The sequence below is a fragment of the Megascapheus bottae genome, chromosome 16, assembly GCF_031878675.1.
Source record: "Megascapheus bottae isolate mThoBot1 chromosome 16, mThoBot2.hap1, whole genome shotgun sequence".
NCBI lineage: Eukaryota > Metazoa > Chordata > Mammalia > Rodentia > Geomyidae > Megascapheus > Megascapheus bottae.
This window is the reverse complement of record NC_143524.1, coordinates 47,773,534-47,800,774: the sequence shown is the minus strand read 5'-3', so window position 1 is coordinate 47,800,774 and position 27,241 is coordinate 47,773,534. Positions and strand designations below refer to the sequence as shown.

The following is a 27,241-nucleotide window of genomic DNA, read 5'->3' as shown; positions in this document are numbered from 1 at the left end:
GTTCTGGTCCAGGGCACGTGTCTGCTCCCTGAGACGACCCCATCATGGAGACCAGATGGAAGCCAGTGGATTGGATCTGAAGTAGGAGGTGAACCTGAGCTTTTAGTGCTGAGCACAGCTTAAACAAATCCTTTCAGCTCTAGGTCAGAGTTCATTTCACCCCTGGTACTAGAGTGATAACCTCAGACCTGAATAAGAAAAAGAAAAAGTAGCTTTCATGTATGAATATGTCTAAGCCTGTATCTGCTGAGTGTCCCAAGTCTGCACTTTATACCAGTTCTAGTACTCGGGTCCCCACTCTGTTTCCTGCTCCCAGCCATGTGTCCAGGGCCTGGATTTTTTTCTGTAAGTGTTGCATGCTGTGCTAGAAGGCTTCATGAGAGCAGTGTTCAATGTGTTGGACCTCTTCTCGCCTATTGAAAAACCCAGCTTAGGAAGGAAAGAGCTCCCTGATCCCTTGTTCAAAACTAGCTTCTCCCATCTCACCACAGGCCACACCACTTCAGGGAGAGCACGCAACCTATTATCCCACAGAGTCGTGCAAAGCCATAAATGCCCTTCTCCGACATAGTGTAGGCACAGGGAGGCCATTGAAGATACTCAGCATGCAAAAAGTAACGTCAGACTGTGTTATAGGGAATTCCTTGCTGAAGTAAATCGATGGTGGACTGAGAAATTTGGAGCAAGGAAACCAGTAGAGAAGCAGGTGTGAATACTTGAGACTAGTGCACCCTTTCTCAAACCCCATCACATGCAGAATTGACCAGACCTATACCACACAAAGGGGAAAACCATAGAGTATTCTAAGACAGCCTTGCAGAGCTAAAGGCTGAGAGAAAGCCCAGTCAGCATATCTGTAATCGGTTTACAGCATCCTGGGTTGGAAAACTCGCCTTGGGCATGATTTAGAAGAGCCACCATTTTCCTTGGCCTTCTGTTCTGATGTCTTTGAGTTCGGGGTCCTTGGTCCTGCCTTCCTCCTTCACACTTGCCTCATCTCTTGGTTTTCCTCTCCCTCCAGTCCATGATGCTGCTCCTCCACAGTCAGAAGCAGTACATGTTCGAGTTTGATGAGAATGGTCGCCTGGCATCTGTGACAATGCCCAATGTGGCTCGGCAAACCCTGGAGACCATTCGCTCCGTGGGCTACTACAGGAACATCTACCAGCCCCCAGAGGGCAACGCCTCAGTTATCCAGGACTTTACCGAGGATGGACACCTTCTGCACACCTTCTACTTGGGCACCGGCCGCAGGATCATCTACAAGTATGGCAAGTTGTCCAAGCTGGCTGAGACGCTGTACGACACCACCAAAGTCAGCTTCACCTATGACGAGACAGCGGGCATGCTGAAGACCATCAACCTGCAAAATGAGGGTTTCACCTGCACCATCCGCTACCGTCAGATCGGGCCCCTGATTGACCGGCAGATCTTCCGCTTCACCGAGGAAGGCATGGTCAACGCCCGTTTTGATTATAATTATGACAACAGTTTCCGAGTGACCAGCATGCAGGCTGTGATCAACGAGACGCCACTGCCCATTGATCTCTATCGCTATGATGATGTGTCAGGCAAGACGGAGCAGTTTGGGAAATTTGGGGTCATCTACTATGATATCAACCAGATCATTACCACAGCAGTCATGACGCACACCAAGCACTTCGACGCGTATGGCAGGATGAAGGAAGTGCAGTACGAGATCTTCCGCTCGCTCATGTACTGGATGACTGTCCAGTATGACAACATGGGGCGCGTCGTGAAGAAGGAACTGAAGGTGGGACCCTACGCCAACACCACCCGCTACTCCTATGAGTACGATGTCGATGGCCAGCTGCAGGCGGTATCCATAAATGACAGGCCACTGTGGCGCTACAGCTATGACCTCAATGGGAACCTCCACTTGCTGAGCCCCGGAAACAGCGCCCGGCTCACCCCAATAAGGTATGATCTCCGTGATCGGATCACTAGGCTGGGTGACGTGCAATACAAGATGGACGAGGATGGCTTCCTACGGCAGCGGGGAGGGGATGTCTTTGAATACAACTCAGCTGGCCTGCTCGTTAAGGCCTACAACAGGGCCAGCGGATGGAGCGTCAGGTACCGCTATGACGGCCTGGGTCGGCGAGTGTCCAGCAAGAGCAGCCACAGCCATCACCTTCAGTTCTTCTATGCAGATTTGACCAACCCCACCAAGGTCACCCACCTGTACAACCACTCCAGCTCTGAGATCACGTCCCTCTACTATGACCTGCAGGGACACCTCTTTGCCATGGAGCTGAGCAGTGGGGATGAATTTTACATAGCGTGTGACAATGTCGGGACCCCCCTTGCTGTCTTCAGTGGGACAGGCTTGATGATCAAGCAGATCCTGTATACGGCTTTTGGGGAGATCTACATGGATACCAACCCCAACTTCCAGATCATCATTGGCTACCACGGTGGCCTCTATGATCCATTTACCAAGCTTGTCCACATGGGCCGACGGGATTATGATGTGCTGGCTGGACGCTGGACTAGCCCAAACCACGAGCTGTGGAAGCAGCTGAGCAGCAGCAACCTCATGCCTTTTAATCTCTACATGTTTAAAAACAATAACCCCATCAGCAACTCTCAGGACATCAAGTGCTTCATGACAGGTGAGGATCTGGCCTCTCCCTGGGGGTGGGAAGCACATTGTTGGTCTGGTTACCTCACGTGGCTCACACTTCCTTGAGGAAACTACTATGGGATAGCAGAGAATGTAGACTAGGCTCGACAGCATGATTTTCCAAAGTGCACCTGAAGTGACACTACTTCAGAGAACATTTTGAAAATAATGGATCTGACATCAAATAAATTCGATGAAGCCTCTATCATTCTCAGATTTTTATAGTACATTTCAGCTTGTAAAAGGCTCTGAGAAGTCCCATGGCAGAAAGATCTGTTTAATATACTTACCCATTAATTCTCAGACTTATTTGATCCTGAAAGCCTTTTTTTCCACCATGAAATCCTAATATCTCACTGGATAAATTCCTTAGAAAGAACTTTAAAAGTTTTTGACATAGAAATTAAGTTGGTTATGAACTCCCAATAATTTGGGTTAAAGTAGAACTGAAAAAAATGTTCCCTTTTCAATTTGTGATGATGGAATGGAAAATAGAGACTTCAGAGACAGAAATGGGAGGGGAAACACACCATTCCTAAACTATGACAGGTTGAAAAAATACATCTGTGTTCTAAATTTCAGTTTCTTGGTCTGTAAACTAAAGTTGGAATACCTACTCTGTCTCTGATTAGATGAATATGCATATCATACCCCCTAGAGCAACCACAAAAATATTTAAAAATTTTTAAAAGGCCAGGGGCCGGTGGCTCACACCTGTACTCCTAACTATTCAAGAGACTGAGATTTGAGGATTGTAGTTCAAAGACAACCTGGGCAGGCAAATCTGAGAGACTGTTATATCCAGTTCACCAACAGAAATCCAGAAGTAGAAATAGGCCTTAAGTGGCAGAGTGCCAGCCTTGAGTGAGAGTGCAAAACCCTGAGTTCAAATCTTAGTGCCAGCACACATGGCGCACGCGCGCGCGCGCGCGCGCGCGCGCGCGCACACACACACACACACACACACACACACAATTGTTGCTGAGTGTTAGTGGCTCATACCTGTAATCTTAGCTATTCAGGAGGCTGAGATCTGAGGATCAAGGTTTGAAGCTACCAAGGCATACAAATCTAAGAGACTCTTATCTCCACTTAACTACCAAAAAGCCAGAAGTGGAGCTGTGGTTCAAAGGTAGCAGAGCACTAGCCTTGAGTAAAAAAGCTCAGGAACAGCCCTAGGCCTTGAGTTTCAGTCCCAATATGAACACACAAAAAGTATTTTTTCTTTTAAACTAAAACAGATATAGTCAAGTAATGGAGAAAATGGGAGATTAAGATAACATCAATATGGCCACTAATGGTATACACCTATAATCCTAGCTTCTCAGGAGGTGAAGATTTAGAGGATTTATTCTTGAGATCTCTTCTCAACTGTTGGCATGCACCTGTCATCCTAGCTACCTAGGAAGCATAAATGGGGGCTTGCAGTCCATGCTGGCCCAAATAAAAAACAAAACCCTATCTCAAAAGTAACCAGAGCAAGAAGAGCTGGCTCAGAAAGAGTAGAAAAGGAAGAAAGAACACTTGGAACAAAATAGGAAACAAATGCCCACTCTCTCCTATCCTGGGTGCAAGGATGATATGAGCTATTTCACAGCTAGCCCAGGACTCAATTCATGTGGGTTACTTTTATTCACCCTCTGCTTCAAAAAGGGAGCTTTATTTTTCACTGCTGTGAACCCATCTTGAGTAGAAAGCATCCCATGAGTCTCAAAGGCAGGGAGACCCTTGGCAGCCACAGTTCTACCTGCAAAGAACAGTTCAGGTTAGTCACAGAGGACCCACCCCGCCCCCCAGAGTGAGAATTACAGAAATCCAGCATATTTCATGAGAGCTGGTAGTGTGTGGTAAGGGGTTGGAGGAGGAGAACCATATGCATTCCAGTGTGAGTCTACTATGCAAACTTGGTCATTTCCAGATCTTTTCTTTTTCCCCCTTTGTAGTATGATCCTCTTGGCAGTTTCCTTCATTCCACAAATGCCTCCTTTGTATAGCCATAGTTTTATTTTAGGTACTGGTGATAGAAAAATAATCCCCAGACTCCAGGAATTCCTACTTTAAGAGGTCAGACACACGCTGGTCAACATGAGGTAAACATGAGGGGCCATGCATGGATGACATGGATGAATGAATAGTAGAGAAGAGTGATTTCTTTTTTTTAATGCAAGAGCACAGATTTACTTCAAATAATTTTCATTAAATTCAGCATCACACAGATTCTGTGTCCAATGGCCTTAGAAGGAAGGTTGCTTTGGAATTTGGCCCAAACCATGCCACTGTTTCCAATGGGCACGAGATAGCTTTCCTCACATGACTCTGGTTTTGTTAGGTTAGCCACAGAAGTCACTGTGTTGTTTTTTCCTTTGTATATGTAAGCACATCTCTTGCCCTAGTAGAAATTGGTACCACCTCGAGCATAAACACCTACAATTTTAAGAAGAGCAGTGTACTCCCTTTGGTTCCAAAGACCATACTTATAGCTAGAAAAAAAAAATGGCCTTGCACCACAGCCTTCCAGACATGTTACCTTTTGGAAGTCCTGTTCCCAGCAGGCCTCCACAGGCTCCAGCATGACCAGAAAGAATGAATTCTGTCCCCAGAGAATTCTGGGGAGGTTTTATGGAACAGCTGAGTGGTTGTCTCCAGAAATGGAGAGAAAGCTTTCAAAAAAGTGAGATTCACCCATTATAAGAGCAGAGAAAGAATATTATGTATAACTCATCTAAGTACTCTTAGTGAAAATAACTTCCTGTTCCCCAAGCTCAACATCTACACCCTGTTTCTTCCAGGGCAGTAGGCACATTCCTTTTTCAGGGAAGAATTCCAAGCACTGGGTCGAAAGCAAGAGTCCTCAGCATGAGCAAGACAGGAGAACAAGGTGGTATACAGGTGTGATGGAAACATACTACTTAGGGCCTGGGGATAAACATAGATACCCTGATGGTGTTTCCTATCATCAGCTCAAGTTGGGTGCTAGGTGTAGAGAACCTGACAGATTCAGCTGACATCGCCATTGCATCTGTCTGCATTAAGCATGCCCCTTGCTTCACCCTCCAGTGAGCCTCCTGTGAGACATATTGGAAGGTTACTATAGCTGGAAAAGAATGTGCAAGAGGAAGTATACTTCTTCATTAAAAAAAATGGTTGCAGCTTGCCAGAATATTATTACTCCCTGTACCTTCCTTCTTTGCATATGGTCTCCTTCCAGAATAACCCTGGAATGACTAACTGTTCTGTGCCAAGCACTTGCAGAGATGGTCTGCTTTATAAGCTTGGTGACAGCTCTGTGAGATTGCCATTATTACCTACATTCCAGAGATGAGACACCTTTGGCACTCCCAATGGTGGAAGAGTCTGCGCAGAGTCTCACACATCAGGGCTCCTTGACTCCACAGTGCTTCCCATGACAATTAGATTGGTCTCTGAAATCCATTTGTAACAAAGCAACTCACCACCCAACATTTTCAGCTTATATTGCATTTCCCAGTCTGCTAAATCACCAAGTATTGGGTTAGTTAGATATACTCTAGGCCAGACAACTGTTAAAGATCTAGATGGGAGTCGGGGTTCTCACCTTCCTTCATGAAGCACATGGCAAAGCCATTTTTCACAAATGTCTTTGGGAACCCCACCTGCAGAAAGTGATGTTAAAACTTTTAATACTAGAACGAAAACTTGACAAAGCCATCCTTAAGTGTGACGTGCTCCTATTTTCTAGTCTAATCAATAACAACCAAATGAAAACGAAATTTATGTTATTGCATAGTGAATCCTATCCTGTCATGTACAAAAAAGACTGTCCCCAGGAACTAGTGGTTCACACCTGTAATCTTAGCTACTCAGGAGGCTGAGATCTGAAGATCAACATTCCAAGACAACCCAGGTAGAAAAGTCCTTGAGACTCAAATCTCCAGTTTACTACAGAAAAGCTAGAAGTGTGGCTCAAGTGGGAGAGTGCTACCTATCCTCGAGCGAAACAGCTCAGATCCAGTCCCTGAGTTCAAATTCCAAGACTGGCACCAAATATAACAGGAAAACGAAATGTCTTATACCCAGTCAAGATTTTTTTTAACAGATTGGTAATTGTGATAGTATTGACTCTCATTTAACCTTATCTTTGGCCTCCACATGGGTTATATTCACCCTCACTCAAAGTTACAAGGGTACATCCAGTGATTCAAGAAGAAAAGAGCAATCTTTCCCCAAATTGACTTCAAGGGACTTGAAAGAGTCTCCAGTTGGTCAGGCTTGGGGCATGTGACAAAGGATAACATAATCATTAGGGTGAGGGCTATGAATGTCTAGTCACATGATCTACTGCTGAGTCCACTTACCCGAAGGCAACCAAAAACATGCCCCACACAGATGCATGTCAGCACATCATTGCACTGAATCCTCATTAGCAGCCAGTGAAGTGGGGAACCACTACTCCACTTCTGGTTCTTTCTCTGCATTTCTGAGCTGCTAAGTGCTTAACAGACTCCTTTATGCAGTATCCTTCCTCTGGGGCCTGGCCTTATGCGGCCGTGGTTGCATGAAAATGCCACCTCCATCTCTATGTGTGCCTGACAAAAGGTACTCAGTGTTCAGTGTCTAGCTCCCATATCATCTCTGTGTGGGCTTGTCATCTTGGCAAAGGGACAATTTCCACCCTCCTCTGATCTTCTATCTTCTTGGAAAAGTTATTCGTGTCCAGATCTCATTCCCCTTCCAGGATCCTGAATGGGAGAATGTATGACACAAAATCTACTCAGCACATAAAAAGTCCTCTGTGACTGGCCACATCCCTCACCCCTCTTCCTTTTCTTCCTGTTTTAATTCTTCCGAGAACAAAATGCTCCTGGTAACACTCTGTCCCCACGGCTTTAATGTGTGAAGAGAGGATGAAGAAGCAAAGGAAAGTTGGTTTCCTTGGTGAATTTTCCCTTTGCAAGTCAATGTTTCTGCTTCTCTTCCTGCAGATGTCAACAGCTGGCTGCTCACCTTTGGATTCCAGCTGCACAATGTGATCCCTGGCTATCCCAAACCAGACACAGATGCCATGGAGCCATCCTATGAGCTGGTACACACCCAGATGAAAACACAGGAGTGGGATAACAGCAAGGTAACTCCCCTAGGCCCAGTATGGGCTATCCCACATTGCGAGTGGGGCCAGAAAACTTGGGCCAGTGATGGAAACTGAGATGGCCTCTCCACAGAGACTGCCTGGGAATATTTAGTAGCACATTTAGCAACCCTACTGCAAGTAGGCCCTGGAGACTGCAGGAGAGCAATACTCAGATGCTCAGGAGCTGCAGAAATTATTCTGTGTTCAGAGCCCCGTGGAAAGAAGAAGCCTTTGCCACTAGAGGAGCAAAAGGACAAGGAGAAGCCAAGTGCCAGTGGCTCATGCCCATAATTTCAGGAGGCTGAGATCTGAGGATTGCAGTTTGAAGCCAGTCCAGGCAGATGAGACTGTGAGACTCATCTCCAGAAATGGAGACTGAAACATGAGAAAGGGTATCAATGTTTGTGAAGTAATGCATCTTCTATCTGGCGAATATAATGTAACCCTTCTATTACTCACAATAAAAAATATATTAAAAAAAAAAGAGCTAGAAGTGAAGATGGGCTCAAGTAGTAGACTACCAGCCTAGAGTGAAAAAGTAAAAGCAGAGTGGCCCTGGACCTGAGTTCAATCCCCAATACTAATGTGCATGTGCACACACACCCACATGCATGCATGGACACACACACACACACACACACACACACACACACACACACACACACACACACGGGCAAAGAAAGAAGATGTCTTAAAAATATAAATTTTGAGCACTTAATGAACATGGACTTAGGTGAGGAATTCCATACAAGTTAACTCAGCAAAACCTATGGTGTTCCTGCCTCCTTTGGTTTGGTACATTGGTACATGACAGTTTACCATGACATGCAACAAGGAAGGCTCAGAGCTGGGATTCAACCATGTTTCCTTTCTCTGAATACTCTTGCTGAGTTAAGGGTCAGTTATTGATGCTTTTGGGGCCCCTTTAAGTCACTTTCTCTCATCTTGCTTTTATGAATAATTTCAAAACCAGAATTATATAGCCAGAAAGATCCCTTTAAAAAAAAAAATTCTCTTCTCCTGACCCCACCCTCACTCATCAGTTGGGGCCCAGAAGAGGACTCTATACTTGATGCGACAATCATCCTGGTGAATGTAGAGTGGATCAAGGGCAAACTTGGCCTTCCAGGGGATCCTATCCTAGGGGAGGTAGACTGTAGAGGATACCAGGTGTCATCCTGCTGGTAACTGAAAACTCACATAGTTCTTACTCCACACTCATTCCTTTAGGCCTCAGCTTATCTGTCTTCTCTCCTGAGACTCAAGTGAGCACCTTTGGTGCTCATTGGTCACTCTGAGCCGTACTCTTGCAAGGCATTCCCCTACATTGTATTGTAATCCCTGCTTTCTTTCTTATCTCTTCACTAAACTCTGAGCCCAACAGGGTTAAAGTTTGGCAATTCATTTGGTGCTCAGTATATAGGCCAGCAAATTACAGGTACACAGGAAACTTGTTGGATGGCTAAATGGCTGAAAGATATAAACATCCATTGCACAGATGAGGAAGCCAGGGTTCAGAGAGAAACTTAGCTGAGGAAGTGACAAAAAAAAGATGGTAAACTTGTCTACCTGGCCACAGAACTCATCCTTCTCCCGTTCTCCCCCTCTTTCTTCCTCTTCTTTTCTTCTTTTTCATTTTTTCACCCCGGTATCAGAATTTGAACTCAAGACCTCGTGCTTGATTATCTTGCTTGCTCACTCAAGTGGTACTCTCTCACTTGAGCCATGCCTCCAGTTAGTTTTGTGTAGTTATTTTGAAAATGTGCTTCTCTGCCAGAATTGGCTTCAAACCATGGTCCTCTAGGTTTCAGCTTCCCTAAGTAGCTATGTGCTTGAGCTAGCTTTTTCCCCACCATCACTAGAATTTGAACTCAGAGCCTCACACTTGCTAGGCAAGCCTCCTGCCACTTCAGCTAGGGCCCCAATGCCTGTCTGCTTTCTGCAAACGTCTCTAGTGCCCACCACCTCAGGCCCTGCCCCATATGTCCTAACATCTGCTGTCCTCAGCAGCACGACTCTTCCTCTACCACCAGGCACTCCTTAGTCCCTGTCTCTGCCTGCCTGTTTGCCAATCTCCCCTTGTCAATGAATTATTGATTTCTGCCCTTGGCAAGCATCGGAGATCTTTGTTGTTGAGCACTCCAGTGTCTGTGAAACTCTAGGAAATAATTGTTCACAGACAGGGTTCTATTAATTATACAGAGGACTTAATTTCAGTGGGAGGCTGATGGGCCTGTGTCTCAGGCCATTTCCCTCAGTTCTGATATCACCCTGGAGCCCTTTTGAACATGGCTTCCCTGAGCTCCCTTACTAAGCCTTGGATGGTATGCCAAGTTAGCAGGGCCCACCAGCAGCCAAGTTCAGGGACACCCAAGGAAGCAGTTGTGGCACTGTGGCCTTCCCTGAAAGTCATGTGTAATCCCGCTGCAAAGCCACAACGCCAAAGGAGAGTTGATAGAAATCACTACTTACCTCTGACTTTGCATTTCTTCCCAATCCTTACTCTAATATCACCCCCTCACCCTTCAAGTCCCAGCTCAACTATGAACCTACCCTTGACCCTGACCTTCTCCTTTTCTTCTCCACCTTCTGACTAGGATCTTTTCTGTGCTTTGTTTGCCTCTCTACTATAGCAGTCCTAGGAGCAGAGTTAGAATCAGACAAACATGGCCTTGAATGTCCACTTAGTATTAGTCGTATGACTATGAGCCAGTGATAACCTCTTTGAACTTAGTTTCCTTAGAAGCAAAATGGAAGAGTACTTTCTACATAAAGTTACTTTGGAGATCAGACCAGATGAATGGTTAAATATTTTGCGGGAAGGTCAAAACATGTTAGCTACAATTACTACTGTATACCTCTTGGACCACACTAGACATCACTTCTGATCACAATTATTGTTGTCATATCTGTCTCTCCCCCATACACAAAAAAAACAAACAAACCATGATGAGTTCTTTAAGAACAAACATGAGGGCCTGGAGTTCAGCCTAGTGGTAGAGTGCTTGCCTAGCATGCACAAAGACCTGGGTTTGATCCCTTGGTACCCCACATACATAGAAAAAAGCTGGAAGTGGTGCTGAGGCTCTAGTGGTAGAGCACTAACCTCGAGAAAAGTCCAAAGACAGTGCTCAGGCCCTGAACTCAAGCCTAGGACTGGCAAAAAAAGAATAAACATGATAACTTTACTTTCTCCACTGCTCTCGAAAGGTCCTGGCCCAGAACAGAAACAACTTAAATTGTTTCTGAATAAGAGAAGGTAGGGAGAGAGCAGTAGATGAGTAGATGAAAAATGGACAGGTTTCTAATGGTTGCAGAAATAGATGCTACTGTCTAATAAATACAGGTAGATCTGACTTGGGTATTTAAGCTGATGCTTTGATTTTATATTCTCTCCCCCTCCCCAACTGTCTTTTCCCATCAGTCTATCCTCGGGGTCCAGTGTGAGGTGCAGAAACAGCTCAAAGCCTTCGTCACTTTAGAACGCTTTGACCAGCTTTATGGCTCCACAATCACCAGCTGCCAGCAGGCCCCAGAAACAAAGAAGTTTGCATTTCGAGGCTCCATCTTCGGCAAGGGAGTCAAGTTTGCCTTGAAGGACGGTCGAGTGACCACAGACATCATCAGTGTGGCCAATGAGGATGGCCGGAGGATTGCTGCCATCTTGAACAATGCCCACTACTTAGAGAACTTGCACTTTACCATTGACGGGATGGACACCCACTACTTTGTGAAACCAGGGTCTTCAGAAAGTGATTTGGCCATCCTGGGCCTTAGTGGGGGGCAGCGAACTCTGGAGAATGGGGTCAACGTCACCGTATCCCAGATCAACACCATGCTCAATGGCAGGACTAGACGCTATACAGACATCCAGCTGCAGTATAGGGCGTTGTGTTTGAATACTCGCTATGGAACCACGCTGGATGAGGAGAAGGCACGGGTACTGGAGCTGGCCCGGCAGAGAGCCGTAAGCCAGGCTTGGGCCCGAGAACAGCAGAGACTTCTGGAAGGGGAAGAAGGCCTGAGGGCCTGGACAGAGGGGGAGAAGCAGCAGGTTCTGAACACAGGGAGGGTACAAGGCTACGATGGCTTCTTCGTGATCTCTGTGGAGCAGTATCCAGAACTGTCAGACAGTGTCAACAACATCCACTTCATGAGACAGAGCGAGATGGGCCGAAGGTGACAGAGAGGCCGAGGCCTGGACTTCTTGCCAAAGACAGCTACACTTTTGTGGCCGCATACCTGACTGTGTTGTACTTTAAAGAAAATCATTTTTATAAACAAATGCAGAAAACAAAAAAAAAGATACTGGTTGCATTGATAACTCATGCAACATCTTTTTTTTAAGAAAAGAAAAATACAAATTTGGCCTTCACACAATTTTTTTTTGTTTGTTTTTGCAAAGAACACAGAAGGTATTTTTTTTCTGTACTGTGATTACAATGGAAACTTTATTGTCTTGTTTCCCCTTTCCCTGAGGAATTTTCCCTGTTGTTTGGGCTATGTTTCTCTTCTTTGGGGTACACATGTTCTGGAGTGTGTCCTCATCCATCCCTAGCTACCCAGTGTGATGTGAGACACGCGTGTCTGTGATGATTTGTCTCATGTGTAACCCTTTCTTCTTAGACTGGGTCGGGCAGGAGGGAGGGTACAGAGAGTTAACCGGCCTGAAAGGCCTAAAGAGCTTTGGCTAGGCTCCCACAGGTAAATGGTGGGTTTTTACTTACTGTGTTTTTGTGCCTCTAAAGGACCACAGATGGCATCATCTCGCTCTGAAAATTTTCAGGATGTCATTCATCACCTTTTCATGCTGCCCTACACTCCTGTCCAAGCTTTATATTTTGATGTTAAATGAAGTCCCTTCCCCTTTTGCAAATCTCATGTAGTCGTCGGTGCCATCCCCCTACTGGGATAGAGAAGTATCTCCCAGGTCCTCTTCCCCAGTCTGGTGACATAACATCCTGGAGCAACGAGCCCCATCCTCTGAGCCAAGAGGTGAAAGCATCCAGGATATCTGTGATTGGTTGATCTTCCCTTACCTCCTCTCTCCCAAAGCCAGATGTGAGAACCAGCACTGCATAGCAAGCCCCCTGTGGGGCGCCATGTCCAGGGAAGGGCTGAATGGAAGTCCTATCCCCATCCCCATGACTCTGGATGTCTTCCTCTACTGCTCAGCTGCCAACACTAAGAAACTGATGTGTAGCGAGAGGTGCTTGGTGGCCTTTGATCCAGGAAAAATGCATAAGGTAGGGGGGGAATGTTAGCCAAAGAGATGAGTCAGAAAGGGATGAGCCAAGCATCCTTCCTCACTAGCTTTTGAGTCTCCTCTGCTTCTCCTGAACAAGATAATTCCAGAACTGGGAAGCAGCAGCCTGGCTTTCAGGAAATGCCTTCTGGAAAGTTCCTGTCTAAAGAAACCTAGCCAAGATTTCATTTTAAAGGTAAAGAGGAGGAAAAAGCTAATCTGATAGGACCTGTCAGTGTCATACAACCCTACCAGGATCAGGAAGAAAGCCTGAAGCCCTAAAAGACCAGGGTAGCAGGGAGCCTGTGAAAACTTCTGCCTGTGTAATCCAGAAGAGAGCAGAGGCTTCTCCTGATCAGGTGTAGCACACCCTGGAGGACTGCCCAGCAGCCAGCAGGTCAGGGGAAGCAAAGAGGGAGAAGCAAGAGCTGGGAGCTCCTTCTCCAAGGAGAGTTCTATTCCTAATTCATCTGCCTAGATAGCATTGCCATTACAAATCACAGGAGGCTCTAGGAGACCCGAGGGGAAGCCAAAATGCTTCCTTTTGAGCTGGGCTTCTTAGAAAATAAGACTTTTATGGGTTACATTTACATTAAGTGTGGAAAATGAATTCTGAGTCTGAGCTGTTCCCCGTGAAACCTTGTTGGACTGATAAGCTCATGGCACCTTTATAGCCTTACTCACAGTCTTCAGAATATGACACGAGGTAATAAAAACCAAGTTGGTCTCTCACTGCAAGGAGAACAGGAGCAACGTGTAGTCTGGATTCTGCCTGGCAGAGGGAGGCATCCAAAGCTGCTTGGGGAGGGGAGAACCTGCCTTACCGTCATCCCACTGGGATTAGAGGATGTGTTTCGCTAAGTGCTCTTCCTGTTTCCAAAAAAAAGTCACATTGCTAGAACAGTATGTCCTATGTCGCCTGTTTGTCCACTGATTACCCATGGCCTCTGCATCTAGAGCTCTGCTGAGTCAGAACCAATGTTCCTGGGCCTGCTGTGCATGGCATGAGCTGGCCACGGGGGGAGCCCCCCTCTAGTGGATCATTCTGGGATGAGATGGAAATCAATTGGGCCTGAGGAGCACAAATAGGTCTATCTAAGAAAAATTAAAACATCCTCATGTTGTAAGTCCCTAGGACAGTACTCTCCTGCCAGACAGCCTAGTTGATGAGTCTCGTCATGGAGCCCTGATGTCAATCAAAACCTGTTGGGGACACCTACCTGTAGGTCAGATATAGCGTGTGGTCCCAGAAAACCATCTCCTCATATTTTCCCAGCAAGTATGTCTCTCCTCCTCTCCTCTCCTCCCCAAAGAAGAATAGAATGGATTTTTTTTTTAGGAATCAAAAAGCACAGATATTTCTGAATGTTCCTTTATTTAAAGGTATGATCTTATATTGGGCACATACTACCCTCTACCCCCGGAGAAGAAAGCCTGGATTCTGTAAAGGAGCATCACCAGGCTCTAGAGCAGGAACTCAGATCTGAAATAGGCAATGCTGTGACATGCTCGTCACAAGAGTGGTGTCTTATTGGTCAGGTACTCTGGCCTTGATCCTTTTGTGCTGGTTTCATTAAGTTGGCAGGTGATTCAGTGCCTCCCCTCTCAGTCTGTCCTGCTGAGACCAGCAGCCCTAATCCCATAGCAAAAGTGAGTGTGAAGGCATCAGACAGAGTTCCCTGTACCTACTAAGTGGGCTCCAAGCATTAGATCTTATCCTTGCTGGTGCTTGCTCTTTTGGCACTAATAAAAATCCATCCATTTGTTAACAATGGCCATGGTCCATGTTCATGATTCTGTAGGACATTGTTTCTGATCCTAGAAAGTTTCTTTTAGAACAGTCCCTGCCTTCTCATCCTCAGCCCCTCTCACCCTCGCTGAAGTAAGACTTTATTGATTTTCCCCCAACTCTGACCCTTCAAATAGAAATTGCTGGAGGGCAGAGCACTAGCAAGAAGGGGCCTCTTGGAATAAAACACACCTCTGACAGTCTCTGACTCTTGCCTGGGAATCACTGTCTGAGAATTAGCCCAACGACCACACGAGTGCCTGACTCTACTTAGGAATAGAGGATTTGAAATCTAGGAAACCAACTGAAAGTTGAAACTGGCCAGGAGAGACACTGTCCTAGATAATCAAGAACGGCAGGGGTTGGGAGCAGAAGATGAGAAGGTAAAGAAACTGGGCTTTAGAGACAAAGTACATGGAATACTATTTTTAAAAAGAAGAAGAAAGGGCCTTTTCGGCTGTGACTTAAGTGTCATCTTTAAATATGGCAGAGATTGTCATTATACAAAGACAAGGCTTTCTGTGTGATACCTTGGTGGTTTTTGTTATTTGCAGCCTTATATTTTGTGGTAAGCACTTGGTGACAGTGTGATACTGAGCTCTGCCTACAAAGATGGGCTCCCTGGTCCTCAGCAAGTGCCCTGGGCTTTGTGGTCTAATCACCCAATGCACAAAGCCAACTATGTTCTTCCTTACAGTAGCCACTAAGTCCAGGAGGTGGCTCTTGGTTCAAGGGGGACCCAGAAAAAAGCCCAGTGTCTTGTTTCCCTTGGGATCCTCTTTAGGACTAAAAATCTTCCTCTTGTAAGGTACACCCAATCCCAGGCAGGCCTAAACAGTTGTCTATATTTTGTTGAAAATGAGGGAATTTTTTTAAAGCTGTATGATTCAAAGCCCTTTTAGTTAACCTTCCACAATTACAGACTCATTTTAAAGACTCATTGCTCAGGTGACAGAGAGAAACTTTATCCTTTTCCAACCTTTACATTCTCAAGAAAAAAAAAAACAAACCAGCTTTGTGTACTTGACTGCCTGGAACAGTGGTGCACTCTGAGATTTCACCGCAAGTGTGGATAACCGGGTATCAGGGGGAGCCCTTCTGTTTCTTACCCTCTGAAGAATGCCAAAGGCATGAGACAGAGTAACCTCCTGGTTCCCAAGAAAATGTGATAGATTCTGAAGGTACACAGCCAAGGAAGGACTGGCCCGTGGGCACACTCAGCTCTCAGAGCAGAAGCTGAGCCACAGGTGTCTGCAGAACCCCAGAAACCCCCTGATTCACCCACCACCAGGACCCCACTGTTCTAAATGCGCCTGTTGTTCTGAGGACTTCTAAACCCACCGTTTCGGCAGAAGGACTTGTCCTGAGCTGCCTCTGGACAACCAACACTGGAGACTCTGGCCTTACCATGTGGAACTTGTTTTCCTGAAGTCTGGAACTAATTTTGAGAAATTTTTTTTTTCTCAACACTTTGGTGTTTCTAACACTGTATTCTTGACTGTGTAAATACCATCAAGGCTGTAAATAGATGCAGATGTAGATACCTTCTAGAAAAAGAGGGGGGGGGGAAACCATAAAAACAAAAACAGAAGTGATCCCGTGTAGCCTTCGTTGACAAATAAAGACTATTTTGTGTTTAAAGATGTTTGGTAGTCTTTATTAGGTGACTGGTTATTATCAGGATGACATGGAGAAAGACTCAGTCCTGGGTTAGGGTCCTCTCACCAGTCTCCAGTTCACAGCATCAAGGACAAGGACTTCCAGGGAGACTCAGAGGCCTCACCTTGCAGGAAGATAGGATTGATGTCAAAGTACCTCATCTCAGCTAGGACCTACCATCCTGTCTTTGTCATAAGCTTTGCTGGTCTTAGGAACAGACTGCAAGGAGTAAGGAAGCTGAACCCTACATAGAATGGAGGACCCACACTCTGCCATGTACACTGTCTTCTACAAAGCAAGAGCCCTATGTAAATAAATGCATGCAAGGGCATCATACATTATTGTAGCTACAAAACACTGATTTAAAAAGCGGGAAGAGAGGGAAATGAGGACAAAAACATGAGAAGGGGTATCAGTGTGTGTGAAGTAATGCATCTTCTATCTGGCGAATATAACTGTAATCCCTCTATTAATTACAATAAAAAAAAAGTAGGAAGAGCCAGGCACCAGTGGCTCACATCTGTAATCCTAGATACTCAGGAGACTGAGATCTGAGGATTGCAGTTCAAAGCCAACCCAGGCATGAAGGTCTATAGACTTATCTCCAATTAACCACCAGAAAACTGGAAATGGCAGTATGGCTCAAGTGGTAGAGCGCTAGCCTTTAGCTGAGGAGCTCAAGGACAATGCGCAGGCCCAGAGTTCAAACCCTACAATCAAAAAACAAAACAAAAAAAGAAGAGAATTACCTCTCCCATACTTCTGTAGGGTGTTCTATTTCTTCCTTCCTTTCTTCCTTAATTCTATAGTAATTACAATCATAGCACAAAGGTAGTTTCTCACTGTGCTTTTCTCACTTAACCTCACCTTTAAATCAGTTCTAGGTGTCAGGAACACCAGCTGGTGGTTGAGATAACTCCTTTTATTAAGCCCCAGCTCCCCAGTGTGTATGACACACTGAAAGTTCAACTGATTGGCCTTGGAGGACAGAAATGCGGACAAAAGGCTTCATCTCACTCCCATTGGCCTCAGGATTGGCCCACATGGAAGGACCTTCAAGCTGGGACCTCTTCTATCCACTCAGGCCAGAAGGGGTGCTCAGCTTCCACAGCTTGGACCTCTTTACTGCAGTGGTAGCCAGAGGGATGGGCAGGAAAGCTATGCTTTGGTCATCAGGACAATTTGGGGTTAACTTGGCCTTTGACAAATCATGTAAGCCCTGTGGGCCCCAGAGCTTCCATCTGTAGGGAGGTGATACAGAGTCCTGGTGACTGTCCATGTCCTCTAACGGAAGAAGCCTGTGAAGAATTACCTGGTTCAGAGCACCCCTGACTTTCATGAAGTTGTTTGCCTCTGCCTCACTCCCTCCCCACTCCCAGCCTGAGCCACACCACTCAACTGCCCTCTGCAGTCTACTACTCACTATACCTGTGTTTTTCAAACTTTAGTCTGTGATATTACCTAAGGGGGTTTAAAAAGCACGGATGGGGTCTCTCACTTGTAAACCTAGCTACTCAGGAGGCTGAGATCTGAGGATCCCAGTTTAAAGCTAGCCCAGGCAAGAAAGTTCATGCATGAGAGTTTTATCTTCAATGAACCACCAAAAAGACCATAAATGAAGTGTTAGCTCAAATGGTAAAGCCTTGAGCACAAAAGCTCAGGGACAGAGCCCAGGCCCTGAGTTCAAGCCTCAGGACCAGCACACACACACACAAAATGCATGGACTGCTGACCCTCACTTCCTATTTCCTGAGTCAGTAGGACTGAGGTATGGTCTCAGAACTTGCAATCCCAATAATCCATGGCTAACTATACTACTGGGTATGCAATGAACAAAACAAGCCACAACCTGAGTGTGGTGGTACTTCATTTGCCCTTGGCCAAAACCTACCATTTCTACCACCCCCTCTACCCTCACCGCTACCATCCCCTGAGCCAACTACCCCACGCCCTCTTTTTTCTCTCCCTGATTCCATGCAGGCAGCCCCATTGGAGTTTCTAACTTCATAGGCGTGCCCTCGCCAAGTCCCGCAGGCCTTTGAGCAAGATCTTCCTGTTGCTCAGCTGAAGTGAGTTCAGCTCTTTCAGCTTTCAGGAGGTGCCACCCACCTCTGCCCACACCTGTGCTTTCTGGATCTGAGTGGCGGCAGCGTAAGCCCCGCTGAGACTGGGGCCCATCTGTGTATACCCCAGTGCCCAAAATGGGCTTAGTGTAGGTCACCCTAAAGTCGGCCTCCATTTTCCTTATGGACTCACTTATGTATTTGCAAGAAAAGGGGTTGTCTCCTGCATGGAAGAGCGGTCCCCTCCTCACTGCTCAGAGGCAAAGGTGCTGCAAGCTGCCAGCACTGCATCCAAGAAGCCAGGACAGAAACAGGGTACCAAGCAACCTCCTTTTATGCGCCTGTGTTCCCCCAAGGAGGTGGCCTGACTTCCAAGAACCATGGGAGGAGACCACAGAGAATTTTACCGCTGCCTAAAGAAAAAGACTTTAATAGTGAGTACGAATGGGATTTGTTTTTCTATATCCAGGGAAGTGTCTGCAATGTTAAAATCTCTCACGGGGTCTTATATTTGGTCACACCCTATCCTGACTTTGTACCAGTCCCCAAGCTGGCTTGTCTGTGGGAATCTCTCCTCTCAATTTCCACATTAGAAATTTCTCTCTACCCCTTGGCAAGCCCCAACCCCACCTGCAGGCCCGTAACCCTATCAAACAGCCTAGAATTTTCTTCTCAAGTCTGAATTAATTAGCCTGGAATAAGCCCCACTCCTGTCTTCAGACCAGCACCCTTCCAAGGTTTCTTATTCTTTTTTTAATTAGTATTTTATTAGTAGTAATGGAACTTGAACTAGGAACTGTTTCTTGGCTTTTCACTCAAGGTTGGGTCTCTTTCATTGAGCCCCGGCTCCACATCTCACTTTTTGCTGGTGGATTGGAGCTATGAATCTCATAGATTTTCCTATCCAGGCTGGCTTACAACCCCAGTCCTCAGGTCTCGGCCTCCTATGTAGCTAAAAGTAAAGGCATGAGCCACAGCTGACAGGGGCAAATATCCATTCTCAAGGGAGCTCGTCATATACACACCAGCCACCAGCAAGAGTGGAAACCTTCTCCTCTCTGCCCTGTTATTTGTAAGTCTGCCCTGCCTATTGGGAAGCCATAGCTGACACTATGTAGAGCTTTCAAATCACCTCCAAATCTACTACTAGGCCAAGGCCTGGTAAAAAAAAAAAAACTCTGAAATACCTTCTTTATCCATGTTCTTATACATAGTAACAATCTGTGATTAAAGGACTAGAAGAGATAGAGGTCTTTATCAATGACTAAATGGATGATCGGATGGATGGATGGATGGATGGATTACATGCATGGGATACATGCATGAATCCCAAAGACAGGCTCTTAACAAGACCTGAAACAAGCATTACAATTAATCTACAACCATTCAATAAACATTTACTGTGTGTAAAATACTATCCCAAGCAGCTCTAGAAGACCTAAGATATAAAGACAGATCTCTTTGCTTATAAGCATCACCATCTAATCAAAGTCTAGAAGGGCTCACATACTAAGGAATGGGGTCTGCATCTCCACTCTGAAACGTTTGGTGTCCAGAAATCAGAAGAGGAGGAAGAGGCCCAGTCTTTGGGGTTTAGAGGCACCAAGGGTTTGTAATCAGGATAGGAGCTAGGGAGTTGCCAATATTATCACAGAAATGGAGCAAAGCACCAGAGACTCTGGCCCTGTAATGTGTAAACTACAGAAAGATATACTGAGAACCCCATCAATATCCCAGGAGCAGTTCTAGACGCTAAGGGAAGGATCTATGCTAAGGGACTAGAGGGATGAACAAAGATAGATAGGTGCCCAGGTGCCCATATCTGACAAGCATAGGTTTGTTTGCAAAACCCCCAGGACTTGATCTCATTCTCCTGCCTAGCCATGACACTGTGGCAACAGGACCAGCCCCCATGCACACAGCCCACACCCAGCACTGCGGCCAGTGTGCTCCACTAGCACAAGCCTGCGATTTGGATTAGAAATGGAAACGCTTCAGTTCGCTTGGTGGAACAGAGGTCAGGGGTGCATTGGGGTTCCAATAAAATTTTTCACCAAAATACCCATCTTGCCAAGGACCAAGGAAGGAGAACTCAAGATGGCCCTCTCTATACTTATCAGTCAGCCTTGAGGAGAGGAAGGAATCTGAAATGTTCTGGCAAGCTGGATTTGGTAAGAAAGCAAATCGTGGGCCTGGAGAAGTCTAAACATCCAAACTTAAGTCCTGTTAACCTAGTCCAGGGAGGCATAGAAGTAGAATCTCCCAGGGTGTTTCAACTCCTTTCCACACAGCACACACAGTGGCTCACATTTCCTTGCAGAACCACTCCTAAGATATTTCTACATTTGGTGGACCACATGTGGCAGCCATGTGCAAATCCCAGCTTGCAATGGTACATCTTCTTTCTTATTCATATGTCAGTGCTACCTGGGTACAAGTGAGGGCATGTGATCTCATTACAGGGACAGTATTTTTTTCAGTGGTACTGGGGTTTTGAACTCAGGGCCTTGCCCTTATGAAGCAGACACTCTAGCACTTGAGTCATTCTGTCAGCCATTAAGGCATGAACTAAATGTGCCCTAATTTATAGCAAAAGTAACTTGTAAACCGCTACATTATTGTTCTTAATAGCTTCTTCTGATACCCTACTCTATTTGTAGTAGCATGACAATCTAGAATTGCTACTGTTTTTCTTCTGGTTCCATCTTAGGTGGGTAGTTCTACACAAACAGATCCTGAGATAAGGATTTATGTGAAACAAGTTATGATGAAGTGGTTCCAGGAAAAACAGATAGCTAAATGAAGATGAGGAACAAGAATGAAAACTGCCAATCAAGAGTGGATAATCAAAACAAAACAAAACTCCAAGAGAGCAACTTTGGCTCTGCCCTGAGGTGACAATGGAAACAGTCTTAAGTGATAACAGGGAGCTGTCCTATAACTGTCTACCAGGACTTGGAGTATTTTCTCCTCTCCTGTCAGTCATGAGTTCAGGGCAGCCCTTGGGTGGTCATTTCCCAGGTGCTCTGGGTCTCTGCATTTAGACAGAAGTGCTCAAGGCTGGAAGAGGTGGCTCACACCTGTAATCCTAGCTACTCAGGAGGCTAAGATCTTAGGATCACAGTTCAAAGCCAGCCCACAGTTCAAAGCCAGCCCAGGTACTGAAATGTCCATGAGACTCTTGTCTCCAATTAACCACCAGAAAACTGGAAGTGGTGCTGTGGTTCTAGAGGTAGGATGGTAGCCTTGAGCTGAAGAACTCAGGGACAACACTGCAACAGCCAGGCCCAGAGTTCAAGTCCCATGACTGACAAAAAAAAATGCTCGGGGTGAGATGGAATCTTATGTAGTTTAGATTTGTATTTCCTTTCTGGCTAAGGAGATTGATCATATTTCTGTGTGCTTATTAGCCATGTATATTCCTTCTGAGAATTGGTTTTTTTACTCATTTATAATTGGATTATTTGTTGTTTGGCTGTTTAATCTTTGAACTCTTTAGATATTCTGGATAGTAATCCTTTATCTACTAACTAATGAAGACTTTCTCCCATTCTGTGGGTTATATCTTGATTCTGGTCTTAATTTGATGTGTTTCCATTTGACAATTCTTTACTCTTATTTTCTGGAAAATTGGGGTCCTGCTCAGAAAATAATTACCTAAGCCTGGATGTCCCAGAGTTTTCTGTTTTCCTATAGTCATCTCAAAGTTTCTGATCTTACATTAAGATCTTTAATCCACTTTGAATTGATTTTTATACATGGTGAGAGAGAGGGAGGCCTAAGTTTTAATCTTCTGCATGTAAAGAACCAGTTTTCCCTCTACCATTTGCCAAAGAAGGATGATGATAATCATACTGGTACAGGAATGCAAAAGAAGGACTGTTGGTAAGGGTGGGGACAGGAAAGAAACTCTGTAAGAAGGATCAAAACACATTCAGGGCGCATGTGTGTGTGTATGTATGTATGTATGTATATATATATGTGTGTATGTGTGTATGTATATGTGTGTATGTATGATGACAGCGTAATTAACTCAAGAAAAGTTGTTCAACAAAGGGAGACGGTGTTAAGATGGTAAATGTATTCAGCGAACAGTATTTAAAGTATATTGTCTGCACTTAGGAGTTATCACACTGAACAACTCTCCCATATTACTAAATGTGTGCTATTTTATTTTTTTTTGCATTTTTTATTGTAATTAGTAAAAGGATTACATATTTGCCAGATAGAAGGTGCATTAATTCACGTACATTGATACCCTTTCACATGTCTTGGTACCCATTTCCCTCCCCCAAATGTGTGCTATTTTAAAACTAAAAATTTTTGCCAGTTCTGGGACTTAAACTCAGGGTCTGGGCACTGTCCTTTGGGCTTTTTCAAGGCTATCACTGTTACCACTTGAGCCACAGCACCACTTCCAGCTTTTTCTGTGTATGTGATGCTGAGGAATTGAACTCGGGGCTTCATGTATACTAGGCAGGCACTCTACCACAAGGCCAAACTCCCAGCCCCTACGTTTAAAATAATAGAATGTGGAGCCAGGAATCAGTGGCTCATGCCTGTATTCCTAGCTACTCAGGAGGCTAAGGTTGGAGGGCTGTGGTTTGAAGCCAGGCCTGGCAGAAAAGTCCATGCGATTCTTATTTCCAATTAACTATCCCAAAACTGGAATTGGAGCTGTGGCCCAAAATGGCAGAGTGCACACCTTGAGCACAAAAGCTCAGGGATAGTGTCAAGGCCCTGAGTTCAAGCCTCTGGGCTGTCACACACACACACACACACACACACACACACACACACACACACACACACACAAATGGAGTTTGGGCAGCCTAAGGACAACCTTCTTACAAAGACTTTCAGGAGCTGAAAATAAAAACACACACCCTTTATTCTAGTCCACAGACATTGGTCCATGCAGTCTCCTAGTCGTGGAGCAGGCACCCAAGAAATACCCATCACGTGTAATGGCTGCAGCCAGTGGACCAGGACACAATAGGAGCGGTGATGATCAGCTGCATTAAGTTATCAAAGGGCAATACCCCGCCCACTTTACCAGTTATCTCAGGTACTTGGCAGCACCCGTACATGTCTGTTAGATTAATGACGACTGCATCTCCCCCATTGGACTTTCTGTGATCTAAGAATTTCTCAGGGTCCCAGATTCCACTGATGATCTGCAGAGAACTCAGTAAGAAGGCACAGGACCCTCACCGCCTGGGGATCCTGCTCACTGGACCACCCAGCTGTGAAATTTAATCATTTCCCTGGTCTCTCTAATCAGATATTTCTGAGGATTCATTCCGAAGAGAGTGACAGGGTAGGTGTTGGCTCTAGACAGCAATCGTCTTAGAACCTACAGCAGCATTCATGGCAGGTATTATTGCCACCTGTTTCTTTATTTAAATTTTTTTAGATGAGCTTCTGTGCTCATGATTTGTACTGTAACTGACTGAGACAGCATTTAAATCCAAGTTTACCTATTACCAACTCTACGCTGTATACCTTCTGTCCTGAGGCTGAGGAGTCAGGGAACTTAAAGTTTAAGCACCCTGTCAACAGACCTAAGGCTCAGCTGAGACTTTGCTTCTGTCTAAACTCAAGCCTAGCTGCATAGGCAGGTGACCTGTGTCTCACATAGGCAAGGCCCTGTGCCCCAGAGGGCCCATTTCTGAATTTAAACTCTGTTCAATCACCAACTTGAAATTCTCAGTCTTTGAATAGGGATCTTATGTGTTCATTTTATGCTGAGTTATGTAAGTTAGATAGCCAGTCCTGTCTACACTGCTTACCAGTGTGGACAAGCACTCAGCTTTCCAGAGTGGCTCAAAGTCTTGAGGCAGACTGGGCCCTGGATCCCCAAAGGAGTCAGTGGGCTGTGGATGAGAAAGCCCTGGCATGTGATGGGTTAGGACTAGGTGGAATCAGCCAAGATCTTACCATTCAGCTAGGGGAAAAAAATACCCTGTCTGTGGTAGGTCTACATCTACTGAAGTTGTGTGAAAGGAGAAGGTATAGGTACAGACAGTGGAGTACAATCATTCTGCCAGCCAGCTCTGCCTTGCAAGGGAAAGAGGAATCAGGGAAGGCTTCCAGAAGAAGGTGATGACTAAATCATAACAGAAAGGCAGGGAAAGAGTCGTTCCAGATGGAGGTCGTGGGAGAGTGCCAGGATCTATATCATCTGTGGGCAGCATCTCATGGAGGAGGCTAACAGCACTGGAGAGGCCAGATAATCATATAGGCTGGACTTCTTGTCCTCTCTCCCAGTCAGAGTTCCTGAACACTCTTCCTAAGTCAGCCTCCATGTCTACCCTATACAACACCTGATGTCTGGAATGTGTTTAGATGAAGATTCTGCTTCTGTCTAGATTAATGTTTGTCTCCCCTCCTGCTTACACACTATTGCAATTACACACATGATTTCTTCACCACCTAGTGGTCTCCTGTCATATTTTACCCTTGCTCTAAACTGATACATAGAAAAGCTGAATAAGATCTTGAGAGGCTAGCATCTCCTGTCCTCCTGCACATTGGAGTCTTCAGAACCCAGGAGCATGGCCTAGTGGTAGTATGATCACCTAACATGCACGAAGCCCTGGGTTTGATTCCCACATACACAGAAAAAATTGGAAGTGGTGCTGTGGCTCAAGTGGCAGAGTGCTAGCCTTGAGCAAAAAGTGTCCAAGGGCGGTGCCCAGCCCCTGAGTTCAAGCCCCAGGACTGGCAAAAAAAAAAAAAAAAAAAAAAAGTAAAGAAGTATTCAGACTCCTATCTGGCTATAAGGTCTACCTTTCTGCCTTACATATGAATTTTTTTTGGTAGGTCCTAGAGCTTGGACTCTGGGTCTGGGCGCTGTCCCTGAGCTCTTCAGCTCAAGGCTACTGATCTACCCTGGAGCCATAGCGCCACTTCTGGTTTTCTGGTGGTTAATTGGAGATAAGAGTCTCATGGTCTTTATTCCCTAGGCTGGCTTTTAACAGCGATCCTCAGATCTCAGCCTCCTAAGTAGCTCGGAGCCGTGAGCCATCATACTCAGCGCTGCAGATTTTCTTCCTTCAGCTTTTTACCTTCTGCCTTTGGAAGAGAGGACATAGCCTATCTGATGGTAGTCAGACAGGCCATTGTTTCTTAGTTTATCCCACACATAAAAAAAAAAACAAACCTATTTTTAATTCACTTCTTTTTGTGGGAAAGGTGATATACAGAGGGCTTACAGTACATTTAGTAAATTAGGCCAGGCTTAGGCTATCTGGAACTTTGGAACCATGAAGCACTAGGCTTGTTTTTCTAAAGAAGCTGTGTTCTTTTTCCTTTCTGAACAGTCTTACATAGCTTCTTAAAAGTAAAAACATGCTTAGTGCCAGAGTTCCAGATAACTTTGCCTAATCTGCCATCTAGTGGTTAGCTATGCACATTGTTAGCATCCAGCCTTCCTGGCTAGGTTCCGACTGGCTGAATCCTTGGTGTTTAAGCAGACTGAGAGGGAGACTTCTGTGCTTTACAAGTAAAGGATACTGAGTCTCTGAGAAGTGACATCAGATATTAGTATTCATTATTGTCAGCCAGGCACTATGCTAAGCTCTGTTTTAAAACTAGGTTATTACAAGATGTTGTACCTGGGTTTGGTTTGATTTTCTAAAGTGTAGCTTTATGGCCTTAAATTCAAGTTCATTTTAAGCATGGCTAGTTCTACTGCCCCTCTCCAGGAGGCATGTAATCTTTGGTGGCTCTGCTTCTAGGGATGCTAATATTTGGTGGTAGGAAAGCATGTGTACTATTTCTTCATTGACTGGGGCCCTTTCCTAATGAAGAGCTTTCAGGCTCTGGTACCAAGTAGATGGAGTACCAGGACAGAATGCATACAACAGCTACATGATCACTCTGGAAAGCAAATTAGAACTTCCAAATTGAGGCAGAAGACCAGAACTTAGACTGTAACTCAATTAACAATGAACTTAATACTCCCCAACCCCCACCAATGTATTTCCTAGCCATAACGCAAGGCAGATGAAAATCCAGACGCATCTAGGAGAATCTGCTCTTTAGGAGTCAAGGAGTAGGAAAGGCAGCCATGGCAGCAGAGACTACCAGTCACACCCAGCTCTGAGAAAAGAAAAGAGAATCAAGGGACCAGGTGCCCTGCTTTATCTCTCCTGACATTCCATCCTGTGTCCCTAGATTTAGATGCATTCATTGCAGGAAGTACATATCAGAGAATAGTGAATAAAGCCCTAGATTTCTTACCATAAAATCAAAAAAAGTCAGGCAGGCAGTGGTAATGTAGTAGCTCAGGACAATGAACCCATATAGTTGTTAACAACTGCATAGGACTCTTCCTTAGGCATCACAGGTTCAGATACGACTCTGAGCAACACATCATAAACTTTGAGAGCTACACTAAGATAAAGGCTATGGTCTCAGACTGGACACTGAATGGCACATACAGAGAACAGATCCAAATATTTTAACAAAGTCTTTTAAGGTCTAGAAAATGACACTCATGAATGGAGGTGAAGTAAATAATTTGTTGGAGGCTTTTACCTGTAATCCTAGCTACGCAGGAGGCTGAGACCTGAGGATCATGGTTCGAAGCCAGCCCAGAATGGCTGCGAGACCCTTTAGCTCCACTAATCTGCCAAAAAATAGTTGAAAGTGGAGCTATGGCTCAAGTGGTAAAGCAAAAGAAGCTCAGGGAAAAGTTCAGGCCCTGAGTTCAAGTCCTAGGACC

General features: G+C 45.3%; 1 protein-coding gene and 1 pseudogene across 1 annotated transcript in view; one reads left to right on the top strand and one right to left on the bottom strand.

The window, feature by feature from the left end:
• Tenm4 (teneurin transmembrane protein 4) overlaps positions 1-13,024 on the top strand; it is a 716,831-nt gene extending 703,807 nt beyond the window's left edge. Inside the window, exons 33-35 of the mRNA XM_090348503.1 lie at positions 1,022-2,636; positions 7,609-7,751; positions 11,179-13,024. Coding sequence (XP_090204629.1) covers positions 1,022-2,636; positions 7,609-7,751; positions 11,179-11,937 — 2,517 coding nt within the window. The 3' untranslated portion in view covers positions 11,938-13,024. The remainder of the gene's footprint in view (positions 1-1,021; positions 2,637-7,608; positions 7,752-11,178) is intronic.
• Positions 4,830-5,169, bottom strand: LOC150053553 (large ribosomal subunit protein eL33 pseudogene; annotated as a pseudogene).
• Positions 13,025-27,241: the final 14,217 nt, after the last annotated feature.